The following is a 26,099-nucleotide window of genomic DNA, read 5'->3' on the forward strand; positions in this document are numbered from 1 at the left end:
TGATCCCTGGGTCAGGAAGATCCCCTGGAGGAGGGCATGGCAACCCACTCCAGTATTCTTGCCTGGAGAATCCCACGGACAGAGGAACCTGGCAGGCATGGTCCATGGGGTCATAAAGAGTAAGGGTCGGATACAACCAACACTCTCTTTCAATGATGCCTGGTAAAGACAAGATAACCATGTCATCTAAGTCAGTGGTCCTTAACCTTTTTGGCACTAGGGACAGGTTTCATGGAAGACGATTTGTCCACAGGGGTCGGGTGGGGTGGGAGAGGGTGGATGGTTCAGGCAATGATGCGAGCGATGGGGAGTGACAGACAGATGCAGAAGCTTCAGTCACTGTGTTAGTCGGTCGCTCCTAAGAGCCCATGGTACTGGTTCTCGGCCTGGGGGTTGGGGATCTCAGAATTCTAAGAGATCTAAGCATGTCTGAGGCTGAAAGGCATACTCTTAAATTAGGAAGTGAATCTTTAGTAAGAAGTGATCCAGCTTCACATCCCTTTAACTTCACATTACAGTGTTAAAATCTTAAAGCTCTTTTCTAGAACACCTAAAAGTAGCAAAAAGAGGGGCCTTCTTGCATGTGTCCATGAGGGAGTGTTTCATCATGCCCGGACCTGGGTGAAGCACATTACCCGAGGTATCTCATGTAGCTCTCTTAGGAACTTGGGCAGTAAGCATTATTATCCTCATTTTACAGATGAACAAACGAGTGAGTTTGTAAGAGCACCCAGTTAGTGAAGGCACATGGATTCAAATCCAGATATCCCTGACTCCAAAGTCCATGCTCTTAACCATCACTTCACACTCCTGAGTGTCCCGTGTCTTTATGAAGAAGGCCTCATCAAAGGTACACAAATGATAAGATAAACCGACAAAGAGGGCACACGTGAGAATGTGGCCAAGTGCAAACTGACTAAAACAAGTCAGAACGCCTAACAAGACAGGAAGCTAGCAGAGTGCTTTAAACATACTGACACAATTATAAATTCACTCCATGGTGCTCAAAACTCATCAATACAGGGAATTAGAGCCAGAAACATTTGCAACTGATTTATTTTTAGAGAATTTACTGGAGACATATTTAAAAATTCGTATTTACACTATCAAGGACAGGAGGTACAATTAGATGAAAACAACTTAGAAGGTATACACGCACAACTCTCAACAAAATATTACATTGCTTTGAAATGTTTAAAAAGTTTCAAAAGTTCCCCACCCCACAAAACAGCCTAGCCTCTCAAACTTCTGATCACTGGTGCCAAAAATCCATCCAGATGGCAAAAGCAGTTGGTACACAAATATCACACTGCCTATAAACAATGAAGTATGCAGCAGTCGCTGCAAAGTCCCTAAGCTAATGGCTGGGAATAGTCATTTGTACCAGTTCTTACGTAGCCATTTAGCATCTCAGCAATAACAGCTCAGAATTTTGACCTTTCTCAAAAGTTTGTTTTCCCTTTCTCCCTTTTTGTTAACGGCAAAGCCATGCTAAACTACAGAGGTTTTCTTTGAAAAGAACAGTAAGATAGGAGTTACAAATGTGACCTCCTCTGAACTGACTTTTCGCAAGACTGGGGGAAGCAGTGGTCAGTAGAAGGGAGGGAAGTTTCCCACGGAATTGTTAGATGCTCAGTAATGACATGTGAAAGCAAAGAAAGGGGAAGGGAGGGATGGTGCAAAGCATCCCCATCCACCTACAAATCCATCCATCCATCCATCCGGGACTTTAAACAGAGCTAAGGAGGAGAGCAACAGGGCTGGGTAAATCCCACAGGATTATTGCCTGAGTGCAAGAGGCCTTTCCCCTGCTTGAAGGACGACAGACGGCCAAGGCTGGGCCTAACATAGTGGGATGGGGCTGACTGCGTGCGGGATCTGGCTAGTTCGACTCACAACACTCTGCCACCCCCATCCTGTGCCCACTGAGCAGTCTCATGCCTCAGACCTGTTCCATCCCCTACTTCTGACTTTACATTCCAGTCCCATTTGTCTCCTGAACCCCTCTTCTTTTTTTTTTTTTGGTTGTTTAGTTACGAAGTCCTGTCCAACTCTTTCACGACACCATGGACTATAGCCCACCAGGCTCCTCTGTCCACGGGATTTCCCAGGCAGGAATACTGGAGTGAGTTGCCGTTTCTTTCTCCAGGGTATCTTCCCGATCTAGGGATCAAACCTGAGTTTCTTGCATTGACAGGTGGACTCTTTACCACTGAGCCATCAAGGAAGCCCTCCTGGGGATCCCAAGCACGCATCTAATCTGATAAATCAGGAGTTAAGACAACAAGGACCCATAACAGCCTTGGGTCATGCTTCCAAGGTAGCGCTATTGGGGTTTCTGTGTTCTCAGCCAGGGGAATACAGTCTGTTTCCTTGCACATCACCAGTCAAGAACTATAATTTCCATTTCAGAAATTAGGTAATTTCTGTAAAGTAAGTGACACTCAGAAAGGCCTTGTGCAGTCACACACCTATAGTGGGCAAAAAGCAGGCAGTGAGAGCCCTGACTGGCAGAACGCACAGCCTTGCAGGTCAGCGCAGTGAAAATGCATGCTGGTGAAACAGAAGGGCTGAAAGTGGACGTCCTGCCTGCCTACTCGGTGTTCTTTCCATCAAAAGTCATGCAGAAAGACAATTCCCAGGGCAACCACTGACAGGCAGGCGTTAGACTAAGCTGGCAAACAAGGCCACATCCTTCCATGCAACTTTATGATGGGCTGTTCTCTGCATCGGGATCCAGAGGTGATTTAGTTATTAGCTCAGAAAACAAAGAGCTGAAGATAAAAACATTTCAGTTATGTAAAAAATCAAAAGTGTTTCCAAGGGCTTCACCAATGTCACCCACACATTTCAAGGGCTGGCCTGAGGCTGCAACTTCCTCCACAGCTGGAGTTGCAACTCACCAAGAGATTGACATGCATCCTGAATGCCTATTTCCACTCCCAAAGACACACTAAGAGGGGACACTGTGGGCTGTTTTCCCTCACAGCACAGACATACAGAATCAACACTTGAGCACTAATAAAGGATCCCCAAATAGTCATTTTCCACTTGGGTCTGCAGGTGCAAGTGTGTTGAGCACCCAGAAGAAGGCATCTGTGCCCACGTGGGTAGCACTGGTCTAAGTTCCTGGAGGTGCCATCTGGGCATTCAGCTAGCAATTCTCTACCTGGGTAATGAACATGCCAGCCCACGCTCAACTTATAAAGTAACTTCCTCGAACCACAAGGGACCTTCTCTACCTCATTCAAGAAGAAATCACAGAGCCCAAGAAGTGGAGGGCTGGCTAAACGACAGCCTTCTCTTCTCCTGCCTGGTTCACACCCTACCATCCCCAAAGGTACAACAACCCTTATTTAGTCCAGGTTTATTGATGCTCAGTTTTATCTGAGGCTCTCTGCCAAATATGCTGACTCAAAATTTTGGTAAATTCCAAACAACTCTGAATTCAATGCCCACAATTTATGGGCAAAAAGGAGGGTGGTGAGAATCTGGACTAGCAGAACACACAGCCTTGCAGGTCAGTGCAGCAGAAGTGAATGCAGGCTAGGTCCAGCAGTTGAGGGAAACGACCTGCTCATTCAGACAAGGGTAGAACCTAACAGGATTATCATGTGAATTATCAAGCATTTTGAGCTAATTTTTAAAGAAAGAATAAGGCTGTGCACCCACAACGTAGTAACTGATAGTCACAGAAAACCATTTCAAACCAAGTGAAATCAGGCTTTAAGCCGGGCAAATTTCAATTTGGTGGGTGGTACCACCAATTACTATCACTGTGTCTCTCTAAACCCCAATTCTTCACCTGCAAAATGAGGATAATAGTAGTCCTCACTTTCAGGGCTGTTATGAGGATTGCATGTTCTTGTCTGGCCCATGAAACATACCCACTGTTAAAAAGAGCATGAAGTATACTTTTCCAGCATCATTCTGAAAGACCACATAGTACTTTGCTGAACAGATGGACTTTAAAGTATTGACTGACTCCTACTTGTTGGGCTCTACTCTGTTTTAAATGTATTGATGTTTTCAACCACACTGAGATGAACGTCCTTGGACATAAGTCTTCAGGCACTTATATGATTTCCTTAAAATAAATGCTGAGAACCAGAATTGTGGAACCAAAGCAGAGGTGGTGTTGCTCAGTCGCTAGATCCTATCCAACTCTTTGTGACCCCATTTGTCCACAGCAGGCACGCTTCCCTGTCCATCACCAACTCTCGGAGTTTACTCAAACTCATGTCCACTGAGTCAATGATGCCATCCAACCATCTCATCCTTTGTCGCCCCCTCCTCCTCCTGCCCTCAATCTTTCCCAGCATCAGGGTCTTTTCCAATGAGTCCTCCAAAGAAGACGGACAAATTACCGAAATCATTCTCCAGAAATCTTACACCACAGCTTGCTCTCCAACTAGCACTACAGCCACGTTGAAATTATTTTTAACCGCTCTCACTCCCTGGGATGCACCCGTGAACCACTCCGGACACCCCACGCTTCTTTCCACTGTGTTTTCCGAGCCGCGCGGTGCCGGGCCTCACCTCTCTGCGGCAGCGGTGGCCGCGGCGCTCATGGCAAAGTGGCGGATGGCGCTCTCCTCCACGTACTTCTGCTCCCACTTAGTCATGTCAGCCTCCAGCGCCAGGATGCGCTCCTCCTTCTCCCTCACGAGTTCCATGAGCGCGGGAGCGTTGTACTCCGGCAGGCTGGCCGGCTGGCTGTTGCCGTGTTTCTGGAGAAGCGGAAGAAATAACACCTTGATGCTAAACCTGGCTGCAAAGGAGATTGCGCGTGGGCAGAGCTCCCCCGGGGAGAGCGCGCGGTTCATGCAGGTCCTGCTGCGCGTTTCATACGCATCCGCATGCCCTTGCCTCCTCTCCAGCACTGCTGACCCTAACGGGTGGATCCCCACACTGTCAACCCCTATGTCCGGTTCCTCTAGCTCATTTAATTCTCCTGGAACTCTACCAAACGCACAATGTGATCCCAATTCTGCAGATGGGAAAACTAAGCTGTCGAGGAAGCTTGAATGCACTGTTCTGTGTCTCTAAGGCTATTCTTAAGTAGGTTCAGGATTTAAACCAGAAGTCTGTCTGGCTACATTCAGCTTGACCTGTCAGGAAGTGCCTTTGTCCAATGTCTCCCAGTTGATTTATCCCAAGAGTAAGAACAGGAAAGAAGACTGGGCCTCTGGGTCTAGGGCATTTTCTCCAGAGTTCAAGGAAGTGATTCAGCTGTTTGCTTTCCCTGAGGCTGGGAGTCAGAAGGGAGGCACAGGAAGTGGGAGTGAGGTGCCCTAAGGCAGCAGACCTCAACCTTTTTGGCATGGGGACTGGTTTCCTGGAAGACATCCACAGACTGGGGGTGGGGCAGGGGGAAGATGATTTCGGGATGATTCAAGCACATTAATTTATTGTGCACTTTATTTCTATTATTATTACATCAGCTCCACCTCAGATTATCAGGCATTAGATCCCAGTGGCTGGAGACCCCTGCCTTGAGGGCATGCTGCCCAGCCTCACCGCTGTCATCTGGGAAACAGAAATTAACACCTACCCCACGTGGAAGCCGAGTAATCAAATAGGACAACTATGAAAGCACGTAATACAATTTAAGGGGCTAAACAAAGTGCTACCAGAAAACCTCTGATGCAAGTCAAGCTCATTTCCCAGCCCCTTCTCTCCATCTGGGTCCACAAGAAAGCCACCTCTCAGTTTGTCTAAATCCCCTGTGTTGCATCTGAGGCTGGTGACCTTCTCGGGTTAAGAGCTATTTGAGCAAATACATGCAACTCAAGTGTTCAGAGATAGCACAATCTAACGGGTAAGTATGTTGGCCAGAAAAACATACGAAGAGTCAGGCAGGCCAGCTTCTGCTGCCTGTTCAGCTAGTCACCAAATATTTACTAAGCATGCACTCTGTACAGGGGTACCACAAAGAACAGTGCAGAGAAAATCTTTGCCCCCAATGTGTTCACCTGGGAGAAATGCCCTAATTAGCGCCTTGACCTTAAAATGGTCTCTCAGCTGTCCTTGACCTCATTTTGCTCTTCAAGGATATTTACCCTAGACTTCCCTGGTGGTGCAGTGGATAGGAATCTGCCTGCCAATGCAGGGGACAAGGGTTCAATCCCTGGTCCTGGGAGATTCCACATGGCGTGGAACAACTAATCCAGTGTACCAAAATGATTGAGTCTGTGCTCTAGAGCCTGAGAGCCACAGCTACTGACCCCACGTGCTGCAGCTACTGAAGACCACATGCCTAGAGCCTGTGCTCCGCAACAAGAGAAGCCATCCCAGTGAGAAACCCATGCACCGCAACCAAGAGTGGCCCTCACTCATTACAACTAGAGAAAGTCTGCACTGCAATGAAGATCCAGTGTAACCAAAGCAAAAATAAGTCAGTATATTTTTTTAAAAAAGAATATTTCCCCTTCTCTTCTACCTCCTAAGACCACCTGAGCTCTGTTCAGGAAAGAGAAGACTGTGAGTTCTAAAAATTTTAATTTCCCTTCCCTTTTTACTGTTACTCTATTTCACTTTCTCCCAACTTCTAATAATGCTTGAGTACTACACTTCACCTCCCAAAGTAGAGGGAGGTGGCTTCTAAGAAAAGAATCTGTTTGCGGAGAACTGCTATTTCCTGCTGGTCCTAGCGTCTTGACCTATCTTCCTCTTCCCTCTTCTCAGTCCAGCCACATTTGTCACTTTTTATTTCAGTGGCATTGGAAAAGTTGGAGTAATTTGATCAAACGACTCTGAAGGTAATAATGAGAAAAAACAGCAATGATAGTTATTCTTCCTTCATCAGTTGCTAAGTGTCAATCACTGTAAGGATTTTGTGCAGATTCTCTTATTTGTAATTACAAGTGTACGGTAAGTATAATTTATGTGCCCCATTTTAGAGACAAGGAAGTGAAGGCTCAGACAGATTACTCTTTCAATAGGAGAAGGCAGGATTCAACACTGGTCAGCCTAACCTCAGTGTCCATGTTCTGAACTGATTTACGATTCCATGCCACTGTGCTCACCTCCAGTCTAACCATCCTTCTGGAAGGTTCCAGGGCACCTTGCAGGGATAATGGAGCTCATCTGGGGCTCAGTGTTGTTAGAGGGCTGGGTGGAGAGAGTCAGCAGTGTCTTGATGTGTGTCTAAAGGCAGAGCCCTTTTGTGGGGTAGTTGATTCAAAAGTGCTCTAAGTTGTTCTCTCAATGGTCCTTTCAGAATGACTTTCTATGGGGAGGGTGGGCAATGTGACCTTACTGCTTTGTTGAAGAGAGAGATGACCGGGAGCTTTATTCCTTTTGTGTAACCTCAGTATGCCTTCTGACTTGGCACTAGGGTGAAGGAGCAGGGTGCAGTGTGGGCTGCCCACATCCCAGGCGGGCAGATGTGTGAGCTCCTCACAGTGAATGAGGAGGAAGTGGGTCAGAGTATGAGTTCCTTGGGTGACGCCGAACTCCAGAGTGGATGCTGGTCATCCCTGCTGAGGGTCAACAGAACTGTGATCACCACACTTATTCACAGACTACAGGCAGGAATTGGACCAATCTATACAGCATCTTCCACATGGAACTATTAAAACCCCAAGGTGTTCTGGTGGGTTTCTTTGAGACATTTTTGCCTTTTCTGGTTATAGAATAACGTATGTGAAGTGTTAGTTGGTAAGTCGTGTCCAACTCTTTGCGACCCCATGGACGGTAGCCTGCCAGGCTTCTCTGTCCATGGGATTCTCCAGGCAAGAATACTGGAGTGGGTTGCCATTCCCTTCTCCAGGGGATCTTCCTGACCCAGGGATTGAACCTGGGTCTCCTGCATTGCGGGCAGATTCTTTACTGTCTGAGCCACTAGGGAGTATGCTCACTGGTAAAATGAGAAAATGAAGCATGAAAGGAAAAAAAAAAAGTATCTTTTTAATGAGTAGGGAAAATAGGGAAACCCTCAAGTGCCTTTCATAACAGAGGAGACAGATTAACACTCTCATTAAAAAACAACAAAAAAACCCTGTAATATTAATGTGAAGAAATGCTGGGCAGTTCTGTTTGAAGATTGTTTCCCCTTTCTCTGGTCTCATGTCAGCCACACACAGCTGGGGTCTGCTATCCCCTCCAAAGACAAGTCCAAACTATAAGCCACATAAGAGTCCCAATTCTGAAACATCCATCTTCCCAGTGCGTGCATGCAAAGCTAAGTCGCTTCAGTCATGTCCTACTCTTTGCAACCCACTGGACCCACCAGGCTCCTCTGTCTTTGGGATTCTCCAGGCAAGAATACTGGAGTGGGTTGCCATGCCCTCCTCCAAGGGATATTCCCAGCCCAGGGATGGAACCTGCATCTCTAACATCTCCTGCATTAGCAGGTGGGTTCTTTACCACTAGCACCACCCAGGAATTCTGTCCTCCCCAGGTAACCTAACTGCTTAACCTAGCAGCTGACTTTATGTACAGCAGGAACGTTGTGTTTGCTGGTCTAAGGAAAAAAATAAGTGGATGTGAGCGTGCAAGGGTCTAAGTGTGCATATGGGAATGGGCCTCTGTGGCAATAGAGATATTTTCCAAGTAATGTTAACTTCACATTTCTTCTGGATATATAACAAGGATAATGGAGTTGAGTCTGGCTTCTGGCTTCTTTCTTTCCTCTTTTTTTTTTTTTAAGAAAAAGACATCGTACAAAACTAAATGTTGTTGATAATGTACAGGAAGATATTCTTATACATTTCAGATAAGAAATTGGTACATTTACTTTGTAGAGCGATTTGGCAATATCTAGCGATGTTTAGCATATGCATTCGCTATCCAGAAATTCCACTTTTAGGTATATCCTCTTGGGAAACTCTCACATTCCTTAGCAAGAAGACATGTAAAAAGGCAGCTCACTAGAGTAGTCTACAACAGCAATACCACTGACAAAAATCCAGAGAGTAATCAGTGGGGGAGAGATGGTTGAGAATACACAGAGGAGCTGAAATGAAGAGTCTGGTTTCATGGCACTCAGAAGATCCAGGGATAAGTAATTTAACTGTAGGGTGTGGGTGGCACATTAACTGGAAAGGAACATTCTTTTTTGCTCTACGTACTGAGACGTGCCTATTCCGTCAGCCAGAAACTCGTAAATACCCACCAGGTGCCAGCACAGTACCAGAGAGCCTGGCACCAAAGAGCCTACCCTTCAGTCGGGAAGCTTAAGATCTCAATAACCGAGCAACAGAGACAGCCGAAGGGTGGACTTGAAATGCTGAGGAATGTGGCACAGGTTAGATAGATCGGAGACAGACTCACTTCTTCCTAAGAAGCCAAGTTGGTGGGGGCCTGGGTGGGCTCCTGAATTTTCCGGGCAATCTCGCCAACACCTCCATCTCCAGCCAAGTACACATGTGCAGAGGGAGCTGTGTGTGCTGCCACAGAAAGGGCTGAACTGGCCTGAGCCTATGCTTTCCAGCGTTTTCAAGTGTTTCAACCATAACCACTATGCGCTGTCCACTAGACAATTCCATGGAGCCTTGTCTTGTGTTTCCCTGGTTCCAAACTTACAGCACACCCTTCACCAGCTGCACAGAGGACTGGGCCCACAGCGCTGGCCGATGATATGCTGGGAGCCCCTGACCAGCCTGTAAAGGGGTCTGACCCAGCTGGCGGATGTCTGCCCTTGTCGAGGCCCACATGGACCCTGGGCTGGGGTGTTTTCATCTGAGCTTCTTCATAGCTGCATTACAGGAACAGGTGTTACCAGGAGAAACAGGGAGCGGCAGACTAAGCGCCTATGGCCAATACTAGCTTTTCGGGATAGTCCTGACTTCTTTTGTCCTTTACCTCTGAAAACTCACTGATGGTCATGTCCTCCTTATTTCACCTCCATTCGAGGTACCTCCCCCACCCCGACTCCCACCATATCTACCCCCTTGAAGACATTAAGAGCCATTCAGGCTGGCCTTCCTGACTTTGACACCTGTCCCTCCGGCCCCTCTGACACCACTGGAGGGCTCCTCCCTCGATCCTACGGGGGTGGGGGCAGGGGTGGGGATCCACTTTCCCCCCTCCACAAACTGGCAGTTGCCTCCTGACCAGCCAGCTCCTTGGACACACTCCCCCGACTGTCTTGGACTCACCGCGTGTCTCACACCTCTCCTCTATGCACTGAACTCCTCTGTCTCTGATGCTTCCTGCCGAATGGCCAACAAACTCTTCTCTCCGAGTCCTACTCAAAGTCATCTTCTGTGAAGTCGTCTATACTTGCATTACCCCATGCTCAGCCCCCAGGGGTCACCTACTTCTTTCTGTAAGGACCTCTGTCCCTCCAAGGGAGTGGACTGACTGCTCCACTGGCTGGACCACCGAGCACAGACGCTCTCACTACCCCTGAGCTCTCAGAGCAGAGCGCAACCCACCGACAGCAGGCCCCCCGCTCCACGCATGCGCCCCCCGCTCCACGCATGCGCGCCCCGCCCCGCCCCTCACCTGCTGGGTCCTCAGGGCGTCCAGCTCCCTCTCCAGCCAGGTGCGAAGCCTCCGCTCCATCTGCTCGCGCTTCTCACATGCTGACTGCAGCTGGGTCAGGGCCTGCTGCAGCTTCTCGACTTTCTCCACATATGCCTGCTTTTCTCGGAGCTGAGCAGAGTAAAAAGGAACGCGGGATTTAGACAGTGACTCTCGAAGCTGGGGTGGAGGTGAGGGCGGGGTGGGGGGAAGAAAAGGTCAAAGTACCTGGAGATGCTGTCCTTTCCCCACTCCTATACCTTAGCCGTGCTGAAACAGAAAAGATTTAGGCCAAGGCCAGCAGTTACACCTAAAACGGCTGGGATGCTCTGAACTGAAGACCCTAAGAGGGCACCTGCTTTCAGTCATTTATATAGCTCTGGTTATTGCTTAGTAATTACAGCATGTATGGGCATTGGAAATGAGGTTAATAAAGAATTTTTAATTGTCATGAGGAAATGATTATTCTATAATGTTAACTGAAAAATCTAGAGTCAAAAGTTATATACAACATCATCACAAATATGTCTATCATCAATGTATGAAAAAAGACTGAAAGGAAACGAAAGCATTGTGTTTACCTGTATAGCAGAATGATAATTTCTCATCTTCTTTACTCTCTTCTGTATTTTTCAAATTTTCTATAGTATCAATTACTATTGTAACAGAGAGATTGTGTCTGTATGTACATATGCATGTGTATCAATTTGTGTATGTGTGAATAAGTATAAACATTTCTTATTATAGATATTTGGAAGTAACTTTCTCCTAAAGATTTCAGAGCCCTTTACGGATGAATAGCTGACAGCCCTGGAGAGAAGGAAGGGCCTAATGAACATGCAAACCACACAATAACTGAGGAGAGGCAGATTAAGGTAAAAATGATTTATGTAAATATCCTGTCAGGTATGGATTTAGAACCATCCATCAACAGCTTCAAATTCTTACCCTCAGAGTTTATTTCCTCCCAATTAGGTGTCTGGTCCATGGTCATAAATTCCAGGTACATTTCTAACTTGCTGGGGATTGGCTGGGGCCAAAAATCAGACTGAGGCATTTATCTGATCTGGTCCTGGGTGAGAAGACACCAGATGCTACTTCCTGTCACTCTGCACCTCAGTGTACAGACACTTGGCAGGTGGTTCAGATCCTGAGTTCAACCTGACTACACTGGCAACATGCTAGTGGAACACGCTAGTGATTAAAGTACTTGCTCACTGCAAAGGTCGGTGTCTGACTTCAGCAGGCAGTCCTGCCGTGACCAATGCCTGTGTCCTAGCCAAAGCCACTGCGATAAAGAAACGAGAGGCTTCTGACCTTTTGCAGGGAGTGCAGACAGCAACAGCCTTTTCCACACCTGCTCTTGGGCTTAGTTTTCCTCTGGCTTTTCCTTCACTGTGACTTTGGTTGCTTGAGGACCTACTGACTGCAGGTTCCTGTGCTAGAACAGCCTCATCTGATAGAATATTTTGTGAGTACTATTCATATACCACTTACCACATCCTGGATTTTATACTGTTCTGAGTGTGTAGCCCCTAAAATACTAATATAAGTGCCACAAGACCTGTCTCCCCGGGGCAGAGTGTGCAGTATGTCCCCAAGGCTTGGGACAGTACCTGCCATCCAGTTCAGTAAATGTTTGTTAAATGAATGAATTAATATTAACTCTAACTGCAGGATTCCTGAAGACATGGTTCTCTCTCATTCACCCTTGTAATAGCCCTAAGCTCAGCAAGCAGTATGTAATGACGAGGGTGATTAGTCATAACAGTAATTAATCACCCAACATTTTACAAGCACAGCATGCCAAGCCTTGTGCTTTATATGCAATATCTCGTTTAATCTGCCCAATGACAGTAGAGAAGGTAAACTCTTACTATCTCGATTTAACAGATGAGAAAACTGAGGACTGAATAGGTTAGTGATTCACTCAAGGTTACACAGCTGATTTACCAGTCCTGGGGTCAGGATTCTAACTCATGTGGTCTGCCTTTAGAGTCCAAACACTTAAGTGTTGTGGAAAGTTATGGTAAGCCCTCAGTGTGAGCCATCTAAGCTGAGTTAACACTCTTCTTTAATAAGAACAAGGAGGAATACTGGAATCCAGACACATGAGACATTTTGGAGAAGTTATGTACAATCAGTCGAGCAAAGATCTTACATAAATATAATGACAAGGGAAGATCCATAGTGGTGATTATAAAGAACCTGTCTTCAAGGAGTTCACAACTTTGGCTTTAACAGAAATATTAAATGAAAAGGTTAAAAAATAATCATTTTTCTTCACTCCACACATGGAGATGGGCCCTTGAGAAATGATCTTAGTTATACCGATAACGAGTCCCAGCCTCCATTGCTCAAAGCAGGCCTCCTGTCCTTCAGGGGTTAAGGTCACTTTCTGTAGCAAATGTTTTCCTATTTAATGAGCTGCTTGGTGGTGACAGGGAAAACTGTGGGGCTGTTGCCTGAGAAAACTCATGTAGGCATTAAAATTGTATATGGGGACATTCCTGGTAGTCGAGTGGATAAGATGCCACACTTCCACTGCAAGGGGCATGGGTTTGATCCCCAGTTGGGGAACTAAGATCCCACATGCCACATGGTGTGACCAAAAAATAGGGGGAGAAAAAGAAAATTAAGCATAAGTTGCTAGAAAAAAAATTGTACATAACACTTGTGGGATTTAACAAACAGATCTAATGGATGAAACCCTACTGACTTAAATAGAATGGGAAAAAGTGGAAATAGTGACAGATTTTATTTTCTTGGGCTCCAAAATCACTGCTGACTGCAGCCATGAAATTAAAAGATGCTTGTTCCTTGGAAGGAAAACTATGACAAACCTAGACAGTGTATTAAAAAAGCAGAGACATCACTTTGTCCACATAGTCAAAGCTATGGTTTTTCCAGTAGTTATGTACAGATGTGAGAGCTGGACCATAAAGAAGGCCAAAGAAGTGATGCTTTTGAATTGTGATGCTGCAGAAGCCTCTTGAGAGTCTCCTGGACTACAAGGAGATCAAACCAGTCAATCCTAAGGAGATCAACCCTGACTATTCACCAGAAGGACTGATGCTGAAGCTCCAATACTTCGGCCACTTAATGGGAAGAGCCAATGCACTGGGAAAGACTGATGCTAGGAAAGATTAAGGGCAGGAGGAGAAGGGGGCGGCAGAGGATGAGATGGTTAGATAGTATCACCAACTCAATGGACAGGAATTTGAGCAAACTTCAGGAGATAGTGGAGGACAGAGGAGCCTGGTGTGTTGCAGTCCATGGGATTGCAAAGAGTCAGACATGACTGAGGAACTGAAAAACAACAGCTACTACTGACTTAACAATCTTTGCCTTTAACTGCTTCAGGCTTGAAGTTTGCTGAGACACTCGAGTCCCTTGGCACCAGGAGATGTTTTTGGAAGGAACAGTTTTTCATTTTCAACAAGAATAAAAGCACTTAGATTAATAACAATACTGCATCCTGAGTGTCAAGCACCAACTGGGTTCTGATGGAGTGTATTTCAGTCCTGTATCTCTCTGACTTCCAGTTCCTGCACTCCACAGCAGGTCTGTTCAACTCAGCCCCACCACACAGGGGCTTGTGCAGCCGGCTTCTCTGTGCTGTGGTATCTATACCCTGGATCCTGGAACTGGGGCCTCAGGAGTGGTCATTCTCCTTCCCTGGTCAGGCTTACAGGAAAAAGTGTTTCCCTGGTGGCTCAGATGGTAAAGAATCTGACTGCAATAAGAGAGGCCTGGGTTTAATCCCTGGATCAGGAAGATCCCCCCTGGAGGAGGGCATGGCACTCCAGTATCCACTCCAGTATCCTTGCCTGGAAAATTACATGGACAGAGGAGCCTGGTGGGCTACAGTCCTTGGGGTTGCAAACAGTCAGTCACAACTAAGAGATGAATGTTTTTACTTTCTACTTCTCAAAACTTCACCTAAAGGCTTGATTTCAACAAAAAAGCACTAAACCCATAATGCTTGAGCAGCATCAATATTTCCTGGACCGGGTTGGGGGCAGGGGTGTGGGCGATGGTCGTTGTTAACTGAGCCAACTTCTAAAAACTGGAGACAGGTTTACTGAACAACACTCCTACCCCACCCAGTCAGAAGACTGGGCCTTTTTTACGTATGGGAGAACCCAAAGACACAACACTTGAACTGTTTTCTTAATTGAGTCTCTTTTCTGCACAGGCACCAGTGGTTCCCAGACCTTCCATTTATTTCCAGCCCCTGGACACCTGCCAGGTGGTGGGCGGCAGGCTGGGTTTATCGCTGAGACTGAGGTCTTTGCTGACGGTATTCACCACTGCCTCTCATCCTTTGCCCAACGCTGGGGTGGATAAGCTCCGTTTTTACTCATTTTTATTTGAGAGGTCGCCTACATCGCTCCCCTGGAGTTGGCTCTGGTTAAAGTTGCTGGGTTAGGAAATGGACATGGAAGCCCTTGGGGCTCTGGGCACCACCCCTTGTACCCCCTAATTCCCCCACGAGCTCACCTCCTCTTCCAGCTTGATGACCCTGGCCTGGGCGTTGCTCAGAGCCTGGTCTAGGATCTCGATGTGTCTCCGGTGGTCCTCACTCGCAGTCCGCACTGCCGCCAACTCCATCTCTAACTTCTCCTTTTCCTTCAGGAATTCCTTGTCTAGAAGGGAGACAGGAACAAAACGAGCTCTATCAGAAAGCACTCCCCGTCTGGGCTCCCCGCCAGTCTACATCTGGCAAGGATTAGGAGTTGAAAACATGCACAAAGTGGAGGCTGGAACTACTGCTTCTGCTTCTTGTTCATAGGGGTGGTGTGTAAGGCAAGGATATTCTTACAAACCACTGTTAACTCTAGACATATTCCTGGTCACAGCTCCAGAGATGTACGGCACACACAGACCTAGTGAGCCCATATTCTCAGGGGTTCATTTCTGCACAACATTTGCTTTAAGGCTTCAAATTAACCTTGGGCCTACGATTTCCTTTTCGGCTCACAAGCTCTCCCACTTCTAACTTCCAAACCAGTGATGGAAAGGCAGGCAATACTAATGATAACACTAACACTCCCATTCACTGAAAAATAAACCCTGGTCCAGGAGGTTCAGCTTTTGCTCTGAAGCCAGGCAGCAGAGGGGAGCTTCAACCCAGGCCTCCAATCTCTGGCTGGGTCCTCTTCCATGTAACCCCGCTTCACCTTTTCTCTTGGTCTGTTCATGAGAGGAAAGATGAAGTGCTCTGGATGTGTGCAAACAGCCTTCTCCTCCTCCGCTGAAGCTGTAACTGAGGGTGATCACATCTCTCCGCATGTGGCGCGCAATGGGCGCCTCCCCCTTGCCGCTCCCACGTGGCCCTCCAGTAGCCTCGCCTGCCGTTTGACAAGCAGACAGGGCCCATGGTGTCATGAGGTCAGTATTTTTTACGGAAAACATGTCTCCTGTTACAAAGCAGTGCAGGCATACCTCAGAGATGCTGTGGGTTCTACTCCAGACCACCATAATAAAGCAAGTCACATAAATTTTTTTGGTTTCCCAGTGCATATAAAAGTTATGGGCTCCCCAGGTTGGTAAGGAACCTGCCTGACAATGAAGGAGACGTAAGAGACACAGATTCAGTCCCTGGGTCCAGAAGATCTTAGATTACATTGTAGTCTACTAAGTGTGCAATGGGCTTCCCAGTGGATAAAGAATCCGCCTGCAATGCAGGAGACACAGGTGACGTGGGTTCAATACCTGGATTGGGAAGATCCCCTGGAGAAGGGCAGGGCAACCCACGCCAGTATTCTTGCCTAGAGAATCCCATGGACAGAAGAGCCTGTTGGGCTACCGTCCACAGGATCCCAAAGAGTCGGACACAACCGAAGCAACTGAGCCCGCACAAGCCTGCAGTGATGGCACTGTGACTAAAAAACAATCCTCATACTTTCATTAAAATAGACTTTATTGCTAAAAAAGGCCAAACCAAAACAGTACTGTCAAAGATCACTGATCACGTCACCATGACAAGTATGAAAATAATGAAAAAGTCTGAGATATTGTGCGATTTACCAAAACATAACATAGGAACTGGAGTAGATACTTTTGGAGAAACGGCACCAAGAGACTTACTCAAAAGTTTGTAACTACAAACCTTTAATTTGAAAGAAACAAAAAGGCAACAAAACAAAGTGCAATAAAATGAGACATGCCTGTATATTTTATTTTTAAAGTAACTTAGAATATTTAGATATGTTGATTATAATATGGAGAAACTTGAATGGACTTAATGTGTAAAACTAAGGGATTGGTTAAATAAAGCACAGTAAACCCTACAATAGAATAGGATGCTACTATTAAAACTAAATAAGAGAATATTAGTGATGAGGAAAAAAAATCTGCATTGTTGAAAAAAGGTGGTTACAAAACCCTGTGCATACACTTTCATATTTGTAGAAAACAGGGCATTTAACAGCAACAACAATAATTACAAATTGACTTCTCCATACATGGGATTTTTAAAAGTATCTTTGATATCAATTTCTCATTTAAATGAGATTCTTCTCTTTTAAGAAAAAAATTATTTCTTCTCTGCAATCACCCTCTGTGTTTTTTTCAGTCTTTTAACTTTATTGAGGCTTTCAATGGCTAAGTCAAAGATCTCTCTTGGTAAATGTCACACAGAATCTGAAAATATATTGGTCATTTTCAAATATCTTTTGATATTGATTTTTAACATAATTCCACAGTGATAAGAGAACAGACTGTATGATTTCAATATCTTTAGATCATCAAATTTCTGCACCTTGTTTTATGCCCCTGGATATGTTCCAATGTCTCCTGGTTTAGAGTCTATGGGAACTTGAATAGAATTTGTATCCTATTGTGTGAAAATTATATAAATCTTAATTATGTTGAATCGTTTCATAGTGCTTTTCAGGTCCACTATATTCTACCTCTATATATTCCTTCTACTACTTTTTGAGAGTTTAATACTGAAACTCCAACTAAAAATCTTAATTTATCTACTTAAAAAATAATTGTAACATATGGTGGAACTATATGTAACCTTGTTCTGAATTTTTCAAGTCTCCTGTAAATGTGTTATCATACTTTCATAATTAAAAAAAAAAAAGAAAGAAATTGATTTCCCTGTGCCCACACCACTCAAATGCCTCATCCTGGTTATCTAGTCCTCCTAGCGAACCAAACTGAAACACTAAGAACCAAAGTCTGGAAGCTGTACAAGCTTGTGACAGTGGTTCCATTCATTCATGATTTCCTTGGATGGCCACTCATTCATTTAGCAGAGTTATCAAACATCAAGGACTGGTCTTACAGGCACTGAAGCAGTAGAAGCAATGCCGCTCGTAAGGAGAAGGGAAAGTGTGGTTCTGAATATAGGGCGAAGACATTTTAGGGCTGCTTACTGTTGTTCATTTGCTCTGTTGTATCCAACTCTTTGAGACCCCATGGACTACAACACGTCAGGCCTCCCTGTCCATCACCAACTCCTGGAGCTTATTCAAACTCATTTCCATTGAGTCAGTGATGCCATCCAACTATCTCATCCTCTGCTGTCCCCTTCTCTTCCTGCCATCAATCTTAGAGTCTTTTCAAATGAGTCAGTTCGTCGTATCAGGTGGCTAAAGTATTTGGAGCTTCAACCTCAGCATCAGTCCTTCCAATGGATATTCAGGACTGATTTCCTTTAGGATTAACTGGTTTGATCTCCTTGTAAAGGGACTCTCAAAAGTCTTCCCCAACACCACAGTTCAAAAGCATCGATCCTTTGGCTAATATTGAGTAAACAACTCACAATTTTAAAGCCAGAGGGAATCATAGGAAATGTCACCATCCAGTTCTGTCCCCTCTGTTTAACGTGTGAGGAAAGGGAAGCCCGGGAGCAAAGGCACTTGCCCAGTGTGCCCGCCAGCTGGGGCAGAGCCAGGGACAAAGGCCGGTCTCCTGACGGCTGCCGTGATGTCCTTCCCGCCTGACTGCACTGTCCTTGCCCTGTGAGCTTATGTCAAGGGAATCAGCGTACAATGGAACAGCTTCAGAACGGATGGAATGAATGAGCACACTTGTAAAGAGAGCGCTGGCTGTGATGGCGAGAAATAATGGCATCTCTTGAAAACAAAGTGAGGCCACCAACATCCTGACCCGGAAGAGAGCATTACTTCTGGGCTCTCAGATCCCACTGCAACGACCAACTGCCTTCTCTCTTCTCCCTTTCAGTGGCATGAGACGCTACTTCTGAAACTTCCTTCCCAGTGCACGCAAGAGGCCTAAACAAATGGGCCAGAAGCTGTGGGCATCCCCACCCACAGCCCCGGAGGACCAGAGTATTTCACGCCTTCTGTGCAAAATTACTGACATTTGAGCACTAGCTCCCTGGGTTTGGACAACATCTGAACAGGCATGGTGCCCACTGGCCTTGTCCAGGCTCTGGAGGGCACCCAGGGGTTAGTTTCTCAGCAGGCAGACCTGGGGATGAACCACTGGATTTCAGAGTTTCTGCTTGGTTATCAACCTAAGTTTAACAGTTTCTATCTTTGTTGAGGGCAAAGACACCTCAGGTTTGACCAAAGGCAAAGTCTAGAAGCCACAACTAGAGCTTCTTGCAGTTTGCAAGTCGATGATCACAAACACTGCCTTGTCACAATGACAACTATGACAACTCCTTGGATTTCTGGATTAATGAATACCTCCCAATTCCCCAACACATACAAGTCCAGCTTTTGCTATTCCTTTGATTGGCAGTATCAACCTGTGGATAGAGAATGAACTTGGCATCTGAAAGAACTGGATTCAAATCCCAGGTTCACCACTTTCCAGCTTTGAGGCCTTGGGCGAGGAATAGCCTCTTTGAATCTCAGAGCTTTCATCTATCAAATGGGAAAGACAAAAGCTACATCATGGAACTGTTGTGATGAGTCTGTTGACAAAAATGAGGCAGATAAAGACTAAAAGGACGGAAATAGATAGATCTTTTTCTCTTTAGGTCATTATTGACTCCGTGAGCCTAGACCATTGCCTGGCTCAGTAAACGTTGAATGAATAAGTGAATGAACGAATCTCTACTGGGTGCCAAGTTCATTGTCAACAGTACAATAAATGGCAGCTCTTGTTAGCAGTTAGCATTTGGCCTCCTTGAGGTCTCCTGACAGCCTTTGCTATGCAGTGGTCCACTTCACCTCTGAAGCCAGCACTCATCAGATGGCTGCTGCTACTGACCTGGAAGGGTTCTGGCTCCCTTCTCTGCCCAGGCTCCCTGAATCTCACAGTTGGCGCATCAGGACAAAGATGTGGGTACTGGGTGGAGACTGCATTAGCTTGAATTCCTGGGTTCAGACATCTCTGCCCTGAGTTTGATGACCTTAAACTTCAGGCTGAAGCAATGTTAGTGTCATTCACACTGGCTCAGAACTCCTTGTCCACTGACAGGAAGTAGTGCTCCCATTTTAAAACCAATGTTCATGACAGCTCGTGTTTGTGAACGGCTACTGTGTCCCAGGAATGGTGACTTACATTATTCCCTTTCATTATTTCATTCTTGATCTCTCCTTTCAACTTACTTTATGAGGGAGGCACTGTTAGGATTCCCATTTTCCAGTGGAGAGTAAGTAACGTGCCCACAGAGGTTGACGCTCGTCAGTGGGAGAGCCAGGACCCTCACCGCACCTCTGTAATGTACGTTCACAGGCAAAGTGCCACATGCCTCTGCTGTACAAGCATGAAGGGTGAAGACCCCCGGAATGACAGAACAGGAGGTGTGGGAGAGCACCATCGCTACCCAGCTCATCATGGCACAAGCCATGTCGTAAGTATGTCACGGGTCATATCATCATCTCAATACACAGCAATTGATACTACATGTGTATCTTTTTGCAAATATTAATTGTATTTGTTATGTGGAGGATTCAGAGTACTGGACAAAAGCATGAATCTTTTTTCTTTTAATTAACTTTTACTGGAGCATAGTTGTCTTACAATTTTTTTTTTAAACACTTTAAACTTTTTATGTTGTATTGGAGTATAGCCAATCAGCAATGTTGTAGTTTCAGGTGAAGAGTGAAGGTGTAATCCATTCTCCCCTAAATCCCACTCCCATCCAGGCTGCCACATAACATTGAACAGAGTTCCATGTGCTGTACAATAGGATTTTGTTGGTTATCCATTTCAAATGTAGCAGTGTATACATGACCTTCCCAAAGTCTCTAGCTATCCCTTCCCCTCTGGCAACCGTAAGTTCATTTTCTAAGTCTGTGAGTCTCTTTCTGTTTTGTAAATAAGCTTATTTGTATCATTTCTTTCTACATTCCACATATAAGAGATACCATATGTCTTTTTCTCTGATTTGCTTCACTCAGCATGAAAACTCTCTAGGTCCATCCATGTTGCTGCAAATGGCATTATTTCATTCTTTTCAATGGCTGAGTAATATTCCGTTATAAACAGGTACCACATCTTCTTTATCCATTCCCCTGTCAATGGACATTTAGGTAAAGAGTAAACAGTATGTTTACTGGTAAATAGTGCTGCAATGAACACTGAGGTGTACATATCCTTTCGGATCATGTTTTCCTCCAGGTACAAAAGCATGAATCTAGTATCAAGTTTCCTATACAATTTTGTGACTCAGAATAAATGAACATCTTTGTGCCTCAGTTTCCTTGTCTTTAAGGTAAGGATCCTACTCACCTACTCACCAACAGTACCTATTTCAAAATGCATATATGCATATAGAAAATATAAACTATGACATGCTAAAGCTATTCTTCTTTACCAAAAAGTGTGATAAATACTCGAGCTACAAGGTGAGTAGGCCAGAGCACCCTGCTCTTAGTCGGGTGGGAAGAGAGGCAGGGACACAGGCAAAGGCCCTGGGACCAGCTGCTCTAAGAGATGCTGGTGCAGTTTCTATGACAACACAGGAAGGACTCCTACCACAGGCCCAGGGTAGGAGGAAGAGGGGGTGTCAAGGCAGTGAGCCTATGTGGTGGGGTCACTGTGCCCCTTAATCCTCTGGAGACACAGGGACTAGGTATGTCAGAGCCATCTGAAAAAGTCATCTCTTGGGAGATGCCAAGGGTAAGTCCTATAAATGAAACCATCTCATAGGAAGGTCCCTCCAGTGTATTAGTGAAGCCCCTTGGGATGGATCTTGAGAAAGACCAGCCTCACACTAAACTTCTGGTTGAGCTCCAAGGTATATACTGAGAATTCTTAGAACAGGCAAGTTGACACAAGGGAACTCATGCCCAGAATGGTCTGTTTACTCAGTGGATATGAATTACCCTCGACTGTGTGGAGTGGGGCGTTGTTTAGCCTAATGGCTCCAGTCCCATTTACACAGAGGATGTCTGCTCGCACACTGTTGACTCTGGAAACCACAGTGATGGCATGAGCTTTGTAGCTGGCCGACCTGGTACGATTCTGGCACCTTCACAGAAGGCTGGCTCACTTTAAACACACGACTTCCCCTTGCAGACTCCATCTCCTCCGAGGCAACTAAGAAGACTGATTTTGCAGGAATGTAGTGAGGATTAAAATGACGACCTAGGTGGCACTAGTGGTAAAGAACCCAGCTGCCCATGCAGGAGACATAAGAGCCATGGGTTCACTCCCTGGGTCAGGAAGATCCCTGGAGAAGGGACTGGCAACCCACTCCAGTACTCTTACCTGGAGAATCCTATGGACAGAGGAGCCTGGTGGGCTACAGTCCATAGGGTTGCACAGAGTTGGCCATGACGGAAGCGACTTAGCACATAAAATACCTACCGTGGGGCTTGGCACTTAACAAGACACTTAATAAACAACAAGAGCTGAGACGCACGACACTGGTGCTTCTCCTGCCCCGGGAACTGTGCCTTCAGCTTTACCACACAACCTCATTTCATGAATCCTCGCATCAACTCCATTTGTCAACTGGAAAATCTGAAGCAACATGAGCTATGACACTTGCGACAGGTATAACGGTAGCTTCGTTTGTGCCTCTACCCATAGGGTCATCTCTTGGCTTGAAAAAGAGCAGAAGTCGATGGAAATGAGAACTGGGTCCAGAATTCAAAGAAGCTCCCCTCCCGTCTTACCCTTCACCTTTGCCAGTTCTGGGCAAAGTCTGCAGTGGACTGTCTGTTGCAAGTGTTCCTGCAATTACTATTTGAGCACCAAGCTTAACTGCTGGCTGAACCACAGCATGATGCATCCTAGTAACCTCTGTGGTTACTAGGGTAACTGAGGGTGGAGCCTGGGCTGTGGGGTCTGGCAGTGGGGGTGTCAGGGCACTGTGCCCTGCACTGCTGGGTTTTTGTTGTTGTTATTTTTAACTGGAGGATTATCACTTTACAATGTTGTGCTGGTTTCTGACATACTATGATGTGAATCAGTCATATGTATACATATATGTCCCCTCCCTCCTGAACCTCCCTGTCACCTCACCCACCCCTCTAGGTTGTCACAGAGCACAAGGCTGGGGATCCTGTGTCATATAGCAGCTTCCCACTAGCCATCTATTTAACATATGGCCAGTTAGTCAGTTCAGTCGCTTAGTCGTGTCCAAGTCTTTGCAACCCCATGAACCGCAGCACACCAGGCTTCCCTGTCCATCACCAACTCCTGGAGCTTACTCAAACTCATGTCCATTGAGTCAGTGATGCCATCCAACCATCTCATTCTCTTTCGTCCCCTCCTCCTCACGCCTTCAATCTTTCCCAGCATCAGGGTCTTTTCCAATGAGTCAGTTCTTCGCATCAGGTGGCCAAAGTATTGGAGTTTCAGCTTCAGCATCAGTCCTTCCAATGAATATTCACGACTGATTTCCTTTAGGATTGACTGGCTGGATCTCCTTGCAGTCCAAGAGACTCTCAAGAGTCTTCTCCAATACCACAGTTCAAAAGCATCAATTTTTCAGTGATCAGCTTTCTTCACAGTCCAACTCTCACATCCATACACGACCACTGGAAAAACCATAGCCTTGACTAGACAGATTTTTGTTGGTAAAGTAATGTCTCTGCTTTTTAATATGCTGTCTAGGTTTGTCATAGCTTTTCTTCCAAGGAGCAAGCGTCTTTTAATTTCCTGACTGCAGTCACCATCTGCAGTGATTTTGGAGCCCCCAAAAATAAAGTCTGTCACTGTTTCCATTGTTTCCCCACTATTTGCCATGAAGTGATGGGACCGGATGCCATGATCTTAGTTTTCTGAATGTTGAGTTTTAAGCCAACTTTTTCACTCTCCTCTTTCACTTTCATAAAATTTCACATATGGTAGTGTATATTATATGTTTCAATGTTACTCTCTCAAATTGTCCCACCCTCTCCATCCCCTGCTGGATCCATCAGCCTATTCTCTATGTCTATGTTTCTATTCCTGCTTTGTAAATAGGTTAATACAATTTTTCTAGATTCCTTACATATGCATTAATATATGGTATTTGTTTTTCTCTTTCTGACTTACTTCACTTTGTATAACAGGCTTTAGATTCATCCACCCAACTAGAATGGACTCAAATTCATTCCTTTTAAAGGCTGAGTAATATTCCACTGTATATATGTACCACAGATTCTTTATCCATTCATCCACTGATGGACATGTAGGTTGTTTCCATGTCCTAGCTATTGCAAACAGTGCTGTGATGAACACTGGGGTACCTGTGCCTTTGTCAACTATGGTTTTCTCAGGGTATATGTTCAGTAGTGGGATTGCTGGGTTATATGGCAGTTTTTTTTTTCCTTAATTTTTTAAGGAATCTGCATACTATTCTCCATAGTGACTGCATCAATGTACATTCCCACAGCTGTACAAGAGGGTTCCCTTTTCTCCAGAGCCTCTCCAGCATTTACTGCTTATAGATTTTTTGGATGATGGCCATTCTGATCAGTGTGAGCAAATACCTCATTGTAGTTTTGATTTGCATTTCTCTAATAAATGTGCTGCTGGTTTTTAATGCAGAGCCCCAACTCATGGCTGGAGCTGATGAGGGGAGCAAAGCTACAAACTGGCCCTTCTCAAACAGGAATTAATTTTTTAGGCCTTTCTTTTTAAAAATTTATTTATTTTGAATTGAAGGATAATTGCTTTACAATATTGTGTTGGTTTCTGCGTAACATCAATCAGCCATAGGTACACATATATTCCCTCACTTTTACACCTCCCACCCTTTCCCACCTCTCTAGGTTGTTATAGGCCTTTCTTGATATAAAGGTTTTTTGATAAGTTTTCCCCTAAGCCCAATATAGCTAGAGGGACAGAGGAGTCTGGCTACCACCAGCCTGACCAAGGGGTGACTAATTCACTAGAATGCTTGGAAGGCAAAAGAGAGGTCCCTTTCCAAATATCACATGATGTAATTTATACGTGGAATCTAAAAAAAAAAAGAACTTATTTATAAAACAGAAATAGAGTCCTAGACATAAAAAACAAACTTATGGTTATCAAAGGGGATGGTGCTTGTGTGTGTGGGAGGGATATTAATAAATTAGGAGTTTGGGATTTACAAATACACACTACTGTACATAAAATAGATAACCAACAAGGATGGACTGTACTGTACAGGAATATACTCAATATCTTACAATAACCTAAAATGAAAGAGAATCTAAAAAGGATGATGATATATATATATATATCATATATATACACACATATATACTTATGTATGTATATACATAAAGTTGAATCACCTTGCTGTACACTTGAAACTAATACAAAGTTGTAAATTAACTCGATACCCATCTACATAAAGAGGCAAGTACATCTTTACCTGGAGTAGACAGCTGTCACAGTGGCTGCTCAGAGAACTCTCCACTTGGAAAAATGCCTACTATGGTCCCTGTTTTGCAGGGCTAAATTCCAAGCAGCCACGTCTGCATTACAAAGCCCTTCTCATCCCCCACCCCACTCTCCATGTGACAGGAGCAAACCTGAAGGGCCCTGTGATCCGAGCCAGGCCAAGCAAAACGTCTTCTCCACAACTGCATGAGGGGGCACCTGGGCGAGGGGGGTGCTGACACAGACCGGCAGCCCAGCTCTGAGGCCAGGGACCACATCCCACATGTGCGCCAGACAGAGCGTGTACATGCAGAGGGTGAAGAATCAAACAGATGGACATGGAGAGGCCATGGTAGGAAGGGGAGAGGGAAAGGAAAGTCCCCCCAAACCATCTCCCCTTGGATTCTCACAGACAGGCTGGCCTGGGCCCCTGGCCTCTGCGAAGCGTGTCTACACATCTCGCCTAGGGCCTCCTTCACATACAAAGATACTAAAAAAAACAAAACAAAACAAAACAAAAAACCCAAACTCAACAATAATAGTTCTCTTATCCAGGGCTAAGCTAGCCCAATCAAATTTTTCTTTTTGTAACCGAAAGGTCACTAACACATTCACTGTTCTTTCTTTATACCTCTATTCTCTCCTCCACCAAAAAAGGACTTGGACTGCAAGGAGATCCAACCAGTCCATCCTAAAGGAAATCAGTCCTGAATATTCATTGCAAAGACTGATGCTGAAGCTGAAACTCTAATACTTTGGCCACCTGATGTGAAGAACTGACTCGCTGGAAAAGACCCCGATGCTGGGAAAGACTGAAGGCAAGAGAAGGGGACAGAGGATGAGATGGTTGGATGGCGTCACTGACTCAATGGACATGAGTTTGAGTGAGT

The 26,099-nt window shown here is 45.4% G+C and overlaps 1 protein-coding gene across 5 annotated transcripts in view; it reads right to left on the minus strand.

Moving 5' to 3' along the window:
* Positions 1-26,099, minus strand: part of AMOTL1 (angiomotin like 1) — a 164,819-nt gene that overhangs the window by 17,952 nt on the left and 120,768 nt on the right. For all 5 annotated transcript variants that reach the window (XM_069555110.2, XM_069555111.1, XM_069555112.1 and 2 more), the window contains 3 exons: positions 14,974-15,119; positions 10,453-10,602; positions 4,540-4,730 (listed from right to left, as the gene is read on the minus strand). In XM_069555110.2, coding sequence (XP_069411211.1) covers positions 4,540-4,730; positions 10,453-10,602; positions 14,974-15,119 — 487 coding nt within the window. The remainder of the gene's footprint in view (positions 1-4,539; positions 4,731-10,452; positions 10,603-14,973; positions 15,120-26,099) is intronic.

This window comes from Ovis canadensis, chromosome 15, assembly GCF_042477335.2.
Source record: "Ovis canadensis isolate MfBH-ARS-UI-01 breed Bighorn chromosome 15, ARS-UI_OviCan_v2, whole genome shotgun sequence".
NCBI classification, from domain to species: Eukaryota; Metazoa; Chordata; class Mammalia; order Artiodactyla; family Bovidae; genus Ovis; species Ovis canadensis.